Genomic DNA, 11,467 nt, shown 5'->3' on the forward strand with positions numbered 1-11,467 from the left:
TTGTCAGGACCACTGTTGCACATGTCATTAGCAGTAACGTTATTATTTTCGGCCAAACAGGTAAAGAAAACATTCGGCCCAACCTCTTCCTATGTGGTGCAGGGTCTACGTGCAAATACAGAGTACTTCTTCTCTCTGGCTGCCGTCTCCAACAAAGGCATTGGAGCCTTCACCAACGAAATATCCCAAAGGACATCCCAAGCCAGTATGTAGTCCATTTCCTTTCCTAAGGACCCGAATGTGAAGGGTTGGGGGGTCTAATATTGTATTTTGATTGGGAAATGCCAAGACACAATGGCAATTTTGAGCTTTCGATGGGGTCGGGATACAACACCACACTGTTTGAAAGGGCCACTGTAACCTTCACCCTCGTTTTCCAATCCAGGGATATTGTTTATCGACTCCAGAAATGTCAAGAGTAAATGATAATGGTGTGCTTGTGTGTGCAGCAGATATGTGTTAAAGACTGGACGCTTGTCTGGTCCCTGGTTTTTGACAGGTGTTCTGCTTCAGGTTTTCTGGCAGTGGTTATTTGCCTCATTCCTTTGTGTTGTGTTTGTTTATGCATCTGAATGGAACAAAACAGCATCACCTTTGAGCCAGAAGTGAGTTTTGCTACATGCAGGCTGCAAAGGTGATGTTGTTTTGATGAAAATATTTCCAAATGACTTGGCAAAGCTTTATGCTTTTGAATAATTCCTTTCTTTGCACGTTGACAAATTATTTTAAAAGAAAGATAAAAACGAGCAGAACAAATTTGTGTAAATTGTTTGTAAAAACATTCTTATGTAAATCGCTGCATAACACTTCAATGCGTCAGTTTATGTAAGAATGGTCGTACACACAATTTTTGCAATTACCGGTAGTTCTGCTTGTGTTTCATGAATGAGGCCCTCTTACTTTGATGTTTTATACATTATATAATTTTAAAAGTCTAAAGGTTAAAGCCCAAACTTTTAAATGACCTGTGTTGTTTAGTTTAATGGATTCCTTGCCCTTCAGCAGGATGGTGTCACACAAACACTTTTTATTCTTCTTTGTTTGGTTATGCTTTCATCCGGGTCTCTCTGTGTCACAGTTATGTACTTCAGAGATTTCCTACATGTGAAACAAACAAATCAATATGGGTTGATTGATCTGCAGCAAGCGTGCCATTTGGCTCCCATGCGCACTCCCTTATTTCTTCTGTGTTCGTATTTCTTTTTCATGTGTCAACAGCAAATGCACTTTTTTTCCTCCCATGCGATTGACCCGCACAAAATGTTATTGACTCTGCGGTCTGCCATGGCTTTCCACCACATCTAGTCCCTCACTGTGTATTACTGAAAGCAGCGCAGTCAGTGGCTGCTGGCGCCTGCAGGTAGTCAGCATTTACGCTGGGAGACCGGCTGAATTATTCAAGCCTCCGGCCTAAAAATACACCCTTGCTGAGTCGCATCATGATGTGGTGCATGAAATCATCAGAGCTTGTTGGAAACCTTGCAGCTGGCATGTGCCCTGTGCTAAAAAAAAATTGCAATTTCTTGTGTTCAGCTTGTACATTCAAAGGGGTCCAGAAGTCTTGAGACCATGAGTGAAAATGCATCTATTTTGCAAAAGTTTACTTTACAAAGCATATTAATTTGTAAGTGAAGTTGAACCACCCCAAAACATCCTAGGTTTTCATTTTCAGATTTCCTAGTTGTATTTCTCTGAGTGATTAAAATTATTAACTTTATTTTTTTTTTTTTATTGAGCACAGACCACTTTCAGAATAGATGAATAATGGGTGACAAATGCACTTGTGAATGTGGCATTTCCACAATTCTGCATGATTCTAGCTAACTTCCAAGCCAGATAAACAAAGAAAAAATTATGTGCACCTTCAAAATGATTCCTAGTAGTTTTTTTATGCTTTCATGTTTTAGTGTAAAGGTTAAAAAAAAGTTTAAAGTCAACATGAAATGGCATTCAAAACCCATTTTACTTTTGTAATCTGACGTATTTCTTAGTGAAATGGGATATTGGAGAACAACTTTTTTCAATCAGGAACTGATTGGAAAATTGGAATTGAAAAAACTTGCCTTGGAGGCAGAGCAACTTATTACATTTTGATGAAAAATTACCAAGATAAACTTTGCATTTCTTTGTAACTGTGCAAAAATGAATGTATTTTGTTTTCATGTTGACTCTAGATGCTCCTTTTGGTTAAAGGTTCCTTTTACAGATTTGATTCTTCAGATACACTTTCAGTGGGCGGAAGATGCCACAAAGCCATGGCAGCAGATGTTGACCATTTTAACTCTGTTTCTACCTGTGCAGCTTGTTGGTGCAGAATGGGTGGGATGGGGTTGGTTGAGTGGGTGCTGGGATGCAATAAACCTGCTGCATTGACGCACAATGTAAAACCTGAGAGTGAGCACTGAATGCATGTATTTCCTCCCATTACCCCCGGGGGGCGCTCTGTTAATGCATCCTTTGACCTCTGGCATGTGTACGCTGTGTGTGTCCCCTTCTGTTCCATCTCTTTATGTCTGTCCCACTGTTGGTGTCTTCATATATTGTATTCTGGAACAATGCGGTGCACTTTCTACCTTCCTTTTGTTTCCTAGCTCTTCTGTTTCACTTTGTCTCCTGAAATGAAACTAAAGCTCACCTGCTCCGGCTTGACGTCACCTGCTTTTAATTTATTTCTATTCAGTACACAGGTTTAAGTTCAACTTTATTTCATTTTGGTTTGGTTTTACTCTAACACTTGAGGAAACAGCTCTCAGTGTTTGTTTTTTTTTTGTGCTCTTATTATTGAGGTTAAGTTTAACGTGACAAGCTTGACATGCAGCAGTACTTAGCATTGCCAATGCAAATCCATTAAACTAAAGGTGAGAGTAAGTATCCCGGTGGGACAGCCGGAGGCTTCTTGCTCAAGTTATGGGATTTCGCTTTGTCCCGCAGGATCTCACAGAGATGGGAGACGTGGTTCACTACATCTGCCAACGTCTTCCCTCAAGCATAAACTAAAGTAGTGCAGATTTACCCATAACAAGGTCAGGGAGGCGACAAGTTTGGACAGTTAGAAGCAATTTAGCACAAACTCCCCTCAACATAACACATAAACAAACATTACAGTGTGGATTCCCGAGAGGTAAGTGACCGCCGTTCGGAGGAAAGCCCAGTCTGCCACCTCACTTTTCAGAAGTCGGCCACATAACCAACCTGACAAGTGCGTATTTGTAGGCGTACAGTGACCTTGAGGTGTAGAACTGTCACATACACCAGTAGAATTGGTTCAGATCCCTTCACAACTTTGCGCAAGCTGGAAAGAGTGCCATCGTCTTCACGGAGAGTTCCCAAGATGTTTAAACACTAATGGGCCAGATTATACAAGCGTTCAACACCAGGATTCCCTCTTCGTAGATCTATATTGAACTACACCAAGTGGCAGAATGGACTTCCTCATGAAGGCGTGAAATGAAATTGTATTGTGTTTGTATCCTTTTTGGTACGGTGCTGTTCAGTTGACGCCCAGTCAGGTCACTGTTTGTGGGTCAGCCCACAGTTACGAACCAAAGCCCTTGCAGTGGTCCGGCAGAGAGTACTCACCTCACCCTCCATATCCCCCAACTCTTGTTGTTAACATTGGGGGATGTGTCCAGACTCTTGAGGGTTAGTGGAGATAGACACTCCTGCCTTGACCAAGTAGGTGCCAGAGGGAAATGCTTAAGAGTCAATGGCTATTGAGTGATGCTCAGGTTTCAAACATGGTCATAGAGGGTCCACAAACTGGGGGCAAGGGTTACCACACCGGTCTTTGTCTTGGGTTTAGTGCAAGACCATCTTGGAGGTCCACAAGTGGATTCCAATTGGATTTCAAGTAGCCACAAGTAGAGTCCAATCAGTTCCATCAGTTGTTACACTCGGAAGTTGCCAGTGTCCAACTCACAAACTAATTTCAACCTTTTTAGCCAAACAAATCTGTAATTGCGGTTGTTTTTCACCTCTCATTTTGCTTATTTGAAGCAGCGCCACAATATGGACCTGGATTAAATCATTATGACAGTTAACATCTTTCGATATTGGTTTTGAGGCACACTTCTTAATTCTGAAGAGTGATTTCATTTGGAGGTCCACAAGTAGCCACGTACAGAAGGAGTCCAATTGATTGTTTCACTCATAGAAGTTGCCAGTTTCCAGAGAGATTTAATTTTGAACATTGAAATTCAAGGCTCTTATTGCATGAGTCTAAACCTTCAGGTAGTTCTGCAACTCTCAGATACCAAACTTTCTCGCCGCACTCAAACCAGGTCGATTCACGAGAACTGAATGCAAATATTCTTCAAAAGAGGAAGTACATCTTCAGAATATATCCTCAAATGGAAGATGAAAATCCAGTAAAACTTTGATCCAAAGAAGCCCATTTGGTGAATAAACAGGGCTCTGAATAATGTCGACCACTGAACTCTGGGACGGGTGACAGCTATGATGAAAGCTGGCTGGTGACGGGACAAATCTGTTAACCATTTCTCAAACAAAAGCACAGCTGGGCTGCTGATGGGTTGAATTGGGGTGTATTATATAACTTGGGTATGAATGGTTGGATGTTAGCGAGGTGCTAGCACCCTGATCTCAATCTTGTGGACCCTCAGGCTAGTGCAAACAGTGAATAGTGCAGACTGATGAAAGCACAGGGAAAGCTCTCTCCCTCCAACCAAAAAAAAAAATACATCCCAACCTCAATGTTATTGGACTAAACTAAATGAACGTAAATAGTTTGAACTGAGCTGTATTTGGTGAGCTCAGCAGTAGAAGGAGAGGGCCGAACCCAACCGACTCTGGGGAAATATAGTCTCCCTCGAATCGGGTGTTTGTGGTAAGAAAGTCTCTAAAAGTTAGTGTTTGAAGATGTCAGGTACGTATAATGTACAGGTTGTGTTTTTGGTTTTGTTTTGTTTTTTGCTGTTTTTAATGGTCTTACTTTCTGTTTAAAGCTTGGTGGCTTTCCATGATTCTTCTGAGTTGACATTTTGGTCCTAACATTTTCTTTCCAGCCATTGTTTTGCAGAGAGTTTTTCCTCATTTTCCTGTAATCCGTTTTGAATGAGTTTGTTTTGCTGATGCTCATCCATTTGAATTTCAGTCACAAATATGTTTCCCCCCTCATTCATTTGTGTTACTTATGGCTTCAGGGATCGGCACGACAGAGTAACTTTTAATTCTCGATTTTACAATGGAGATAAATGTTACGGCCCTTTAAACGGTATAATACTTTCCTATGCGCAAGCATTTAGTAAGAAGAGACTCTGTGCATTTTAAACGAGACTTTTATATTGATTTAGAATGGCACAGAAGTTGTAATTTCTGATATGTGCAAGGGGAAGAACCCAACAAAAACGTCTTGAAATACCGCAATGAATGGCCTTCATTCAAATGCAAATAATGTGATCTATTTTCCCCTCATGGTGGAAATATATCCTGAGAGCCCAGAGTATTTACTGTGAAAGATGGGTTAAATCTTTGGCTCGCGTACAGCCGGTTATAGTTGGATAAACTGCTGTATCTTACGCCCCCAACATCTGTGGTGTTACTTCTAGATCTGTGACACGGAAATCAAGCCAAAGTTAAACCTTCATGCTTCATATTTATGTATGCATGCCAAACACCCCGACCCCTTCAAAACCAAGCTCTTCTGTTTGCATTTGCCCTTTGCATTTGTTTTCCTTGTTTTTTTTATGTTTCAGTATGTCTCTGCTTGTTTTTTTCAGTTGGTTTTTCCCTTTTATCATTTTCTTTTTCTCTTTCCCATCTTTTCGTTTTTTGTTTTCCACCCTCTCTCCCCTCCTTTCCCAAACCTGAGCAGAGCCCTCCGCCCCCCCTCAAGACATTAAGTGCTCCAGCTCCAGCTCCACCATTATACGTGCATCATTTTTGTCCCCTGTGTTGAGCATCATCTCAGCATCCCGCCTGCCTCCTGGAGATGAGATGCCAGCTGCTGCTGCTCACTAATCTTCAACAGAAACTGAAACGAAGAATTCACTGTTTATGCACACGGTTTTTGCATTATAATAATATCCATTTCACAAGATCAGAATATATATTTACTGAAATGGTAATTTTATTCTTTTCTGCATACTGCATCCTGTACTGTGCTTTTTTGTCAAAAATAGTTTATCAGATTGTTTGCTGTGCTTTCACATTTCAAAATAATAATAATTTTTTCTGTGGTGCGCATCTGCGACAAAACAATGGGTTTCTCACCAACAAAAGCACACAGAAATGTGAAAATGGTCTTGTTTGAAAGAAAAGATCCTAATCTAAAAGATAATAGTTTGTGGCTGTTTGTGGCGGACGGAAGCAGTCATACAAGTAGGAATGTGACGCTTGTCTTTGTTTCCTCAGAGGTATCATATTTCACGGCGCAATTCTTTTGAAGATCATTCGATCTATGATTTTCACACAATGAAATACTTTTTGAAATTCCTGAGAATGAGAGCTTTCTTATGATATATGACTTGACTGTTTTGTGAAATATATAAAACATACATATTCAGAGAGATAATTCTTCGCCCTCAAAAAGCGGAAATTCGTGTCTGGTACAAATGCATATTTAAGCTTAATTTTACTACTTTATGTATCATAAAACCAATAGTATGGTATTCTTTGTAAAGATTAGAATCTAAGCTTTCAAATGATACCATATAAGCAAGCCTTTAAAAAGGAAGTGTTAAGTGTTCTGTAAGGCAGGACCTACTTTCCTACAGCCACCATATTTGGTCTTATGAATTCCCCCATTCGTTTTCCAGTGGCCTTTTATGGTCTCTGGCCGAGCTTTGTAATAAAATAAATCCAAGATGGTTGAGGAGGAGAGAGAAATGTTGATTATACGTCTGTGTAGACAGCTCACTCTTTTTGGGAGAAGATCTATTGACTAACATTACGTGATAGAGGAAACATTGACTTAGCATCATTTTCATCCTTCACTTCTCTTTCTAAAGCAGTCGGACAGCTTATGGGCACTGAAATAAATCCAGCTAGAGTAAGAAATTGTGTCGGACATTCCCCGATGACAGCAGTCTTTCTCAGTGACTGACAGCGCTAGTTCAAGATACAAGCTAGTAATCAATACGGAGCACTGGCGCTTTGGGCCGCCCTAGGATGGATGGTTTTGACGGGCTGGTCAACCGCTGTAGGTGGGTCAGGAGAGAGGGAACGCTACCCCAAGACCTCCGATGGGAAATCTCATTTGTCCAACCCACAACATGGAGTTATTTGAGTAGCAATACGTTACGACAGTCAGATCCTTGGAGACTTGTACCATTATAGCATCTAATACGGAATAGTCGGGCCCCAATATACAGTACATCCCCTTATGCTGTCTTTTATTGACCATCCAGGAAATGGGTCTCCTCCTTACAGCAGTACTGAATGACTGGAGGTATTAAACATCAGGGCCTCGTATAAAAGGATTTTCATTAGCTCGCAGGTAAAAGACTGCAGACAGCAGACCCGCGAATTGATCAGTGCTCAGATAAGAATGATAGTGAAATGGAAGGGGATGAAATGGTTGCTCAGGTATATGGGAGTGTGAAATTACAGTTGATTAAATGTCCCTGAAGATGGGCGCTTAATCAGTAGCCTGGTTTCACATAATTGAATGTGCGTACTAGCTGAGACACTAGGGCTTAGTTTCTTTTCAGCCATATCGTACGGTCTTGAGGTGCTCCATAACTATTGGTACATTGTACTATTTTTAGAACAGATTGAGAGTCTATCCGTGTCGAATCAGATGTAATTAAAGAAGATTTTGTTTATATGTCAGTTCTGTAAAATATTTCATGTAGATCCTAACTTAATAGCTAATAAATGCCGGGGAAGCCATGTTTAGGGAATGATATATCAGGAACTATGATTGCTGCTATGTAGAAAGATGTATTTTCTTCAAGTCCAAGTGGTTCAGAGTCTCATCGGGGTTGAAATATGTTCATAACTGACCTCTAAATTTGGTAAATAGTGAAATAAGTCTACACGATCAAGTGGTAGTCATAAAAGCAAGTCAGTGAAGAAAATTTCAGTTTTATTGCATTGCAAGATTTTTTTTTTTAATGAACTGAGGTTGTGTAAAGTATTTAATGTATATTTTAGCATTTTCATGGGTTTTTAAAGCCCAAAAATCGTCTGGAAAGTCATATTTAGGTTATGATATCTCAGGAACTATGATTGCTAGCTATGTATAAATTGGTAGATTGGTAGAAAAATGTGTTCCCTTCAAGTCCAAGTGGTTCAGAGTCTTATAGGGATAAAAATATTTTTAAAACTGGCCTCTAAATTTGGTCAAAAGTAAAAATTTCTAGATGAGTGAATGTTAATGCTCATTAAAGACTGAAGATACGAATTAATGTGTTTTGATTGTAAAACTTCAGCTTTAAATTACTTCTTATGTCTTTTTCATCATTAAAATGACAAGGCAGTTATCACTGCTACTATTGCTCAAACTAACAGTAATATGAACAGAAATTAGGTAAGTAACTCACGTAGCGCAAAGGAACACCATAGCATCATATTGGTGAATTTTGCACGGGCAAAAACCACCATAATTGTTTTAAAAATGTAGTTTTAATGATAATAAAATGGTAATTTCAATCCCTCATTGCGTCATCTTCTCTCATCGCAGTGCCCGGGGCCCCCCCTCGGCGTGTAGACGTCGAGGTGCTCAACTCTACCTCCATCAAGGTGATGTGGCGCTCCCTGTTGCCAGGGAAACAGCACGGGCAGATCCGCGGGTACCAGGTGCACTTCGTCCGTGTCGAGAATGGCGAATCTCGCGGCCTGCCCCTTATCAAGGACGTCATGCTAGCCGATGCACAGGTATGTTAGCGCGACGATGTCGCTGTGATGATTACTAATGTTTCTTGGAGCAAAAAGGTTGTAGTTTATTATTTTACTTGCCAAGTTTCTTTTCAACCTACGTCATCTAGGGTGCGCAGACGATTGGTTAACGTCTATTTTTAGGATACTGTTGCAGCAAATGCGGCCCAAAATCTTGCCAGTATTTAACACACACATGGCCACTGCAACAAATGTATGAAAATCCTTTTATAAAGAATTTAATCTGTGAAGTTCTTTTATAGCCTCTAGAATGCTTTTCACAAGCAGTCCAAAACATCTTATCAGCCATTAGAATTGCACGGTTTAGTCAAACCTCTAATAAGTTTAACCTCTAAGGCTCTAGTGTCATAGATAAAGTCAAAAAAGCTGATTATGTCTGCCGTATTGAGCGCCCCGAGATCTCCACAAAAACACGAGGCACTTGAGCACTGTGGTCACAATTCAGACTTGATTTAAAAGCACAAGCAGCAAAAAAAGAAAGAAAGAAGAAAAAGCCAGCGAGTGCCTCTGGCTGCAACCTAAAATTATAATACAAGCTTCTGTCATGAAAACAGCAGTGAAATTACAGATACGAGGCGCCTTATTCTCCTCCGTGACTAAAGCTTATGAATTTATGCCGCTTATGTTTATGACAGGATCATTTACAGTTGTCACTTGCGTGGGAACCAGTTTATATTATGTCGATGTTTATTGTCTACAAACATTATATATTGCGATCTTTTATTCATCTCATATTGAATTTGTTTTATATATGTAAATATTCAATATTTAAATATATAGAACTTTGATTTATAGAATAAATTATTAATTTAAATATTAAGCTTTTTGATAACTTTTATTAAATATCGACTCTCAGTGTGAGAATATAAATACAGTATTGTGAAGTTAATATCACAGTAGTTTTCTGTTTTAGTTTTGTTTTTCAATGAAATTTATTCAATAAGTAGTCATGGCATATTCATTTGTTTTAAATGTTCATGTATAATTTTAAATAAAAATACATTTTTGGGTTTAAAAATATCACTACAGTATCTTGAGGTGAATTATCCCGATGCTGTTATGCATCAAGTTAAATTTGCATTGCATAAGACAAATCTTTGACTATTTCTTCGCAGAATTGCCTTTATGATCTGATATCAAACTCCAAAACAGTCATTTTATACTCTTACTAAATGTAATGGTGAAAAAACTGCAGGAATGATATGCTCAGAAAGCAGCGGCCACTCAATTTCCTGCCTCGTCTTCAATCTTCACGATTTTTTTCACCCTAATCCACACTGACCTACTTTAAAACACTCTGCCGTTCTTCCATTTCCTTGGCACTTTTACCTTGTTTGGTCTTACGCTTTCCTCTCTTTCTTTCTGTCTGTCTTTCTCCTCTCTTTCAAACCGTCCTCCCTCTTTCTCCTCCCGGGTGGGGGATGTTAGTGGGAAATGGACGACACAGCTGAATACGTGAGTATGGCTGTCGGGAGAACCTGTGATGTTACATCAGACCTGCTTTGTATCTCGGCCATTGAGTGTATTTATAGGCAGAAACTCAGATGGTGTTTTTTACTGGGGAAATGTCATAAACATTGAAAGAATTTTATAATGAACCGAGGTGTGTATATTTCATGTAGATTCTAGCACATCATGTTGTTTAATAACTAAACACGTCTTGAGAAGCCATGTTTAGGGTATGATATATCAGGAACTATGATTTCTAGCTTTGTACAAATTGGTAGATTGGTAGAAAAATGTGTTCCCTTCAAGTCTTAGTGGTTCAGAGAGTCATCCTGGTAGAAATATTTTCTAAACTGGCCTCTAAACTTGGTAAATGTGTAAAAATTCTAGAAAATTGAATGGATTGATGCACAGATTTATGCATGGATGTTGAAGTTCAAGTCTCATGTAAACCTTTTTTTGCATTGCATTGCAAGATTTTTATAATGAACTGAGGTGTGTAAATATTTCATGTAGTGTGTGTGTGTGTGTGTGTGTGTGTGTGTGAGAGAGAGACGGTGATAGAAAAATATTAATGGTGCACAGGGGGAATGATGTAACATCAGGGTTCCTTTATGCCTAGCATGAAACAGTGTGTTTTGTGCTGTGATGTTGTGCATTAAGTATAGTACAAACAAAAATCAAGCAACCTTTTGAAGAAATGAGATATGCATTTTATTTATTTTTATAAGTAGATCATTTGTCTAACCCAAAATTTGCATGAATATCTTGAACTGGTTTGATGTGAAGCTCAATTCCCTGTAAGCTGCGGGACCCGCAGTTGCTTTTTTCTCTGTGAGCGCTCGGCATTAATTTCCTCTCCGTCATGCACGCTGATCAAAGCTCACTCGCTTTCACGTGAAATATTGGAAAACAGGAGGCCGTCAGAAGGCAGTGTGTGCGCACAGCTTACCGGCCGACCCGGAGAGAAATTCATTATTCTGACGGTCTGTTTGCTCAGACTCTCTATTGAATTAATTCACAGACATGTGTCGTAGATGAGCAGGAATTGTAATCTATAACCTGGTCATGCTGGATGACACGCCACATGCCAAAAATAATGATCCACACTGCTGTAGAAATGAGGTGCACTACTGAATATATATATATATATATATATATA

General features: G+C 39.5%; 1 protein-coding gene across 12 annotated transcripts in view; it reads left to right on the plus strand.

Moving 5' to 3' along the window:
* Nucleotides 1–63: 63 nt before the first annotated feature.
* LOC107744639 (receptor-type tyrosine-protein phosphatase S-like) overlaps nucleotides 64–11,467 on the plus strand; it is a 56,209-nt gene continuing 44,805 nt past the window's right edge. For 10 of the 12 annotated variants that reach the window (XM_016558432.1, XM_016558439.1, XM_016558434.1 and 7 more), the window contains exons 1-2: nucleotides 8,627–8,838; nucleotides 10,288–10,314. In XM_016558432.1, the coding sequence (XP_016413918.1) occupies nucleotides 8,707–8,838; nucleotides 10,288–10,314 (159 nt within the window). In that variant the 5' untranslated portion in view covers nucleotides 8,627–8,706. Of the gene's footprint in view, nucleotides 206–8,626; nucleotides 8,839–10,287; nucleotides 10,315–11,467 lie in introns of those variants that run through there. The other 2 variants (XM_016558444.1, XM_016558438.1) reach the window with 2 other exon arrangements.

The sequence above is a fragment of the Sinocyclocheilus rhinocerous genome, unplaced genomic scaffold (assembly GCF_001515625.1).
Source record: "Sinocyclocheilus rhinocerous isolate Xijiao unplaced genomic scaffold, SAMN03320098_v1.1 scaffold47, whole genome shotgun sequence".
In the NCBI taxonomy this organism is placed as follows: domain Eukaryota; kingdom Metazoa; phylum Chordata; class Actinopteri; order Cypriniformes; family Cyprinidae; genus Sinocyclocheilus; species Sinocyclocheilus rhinocerous.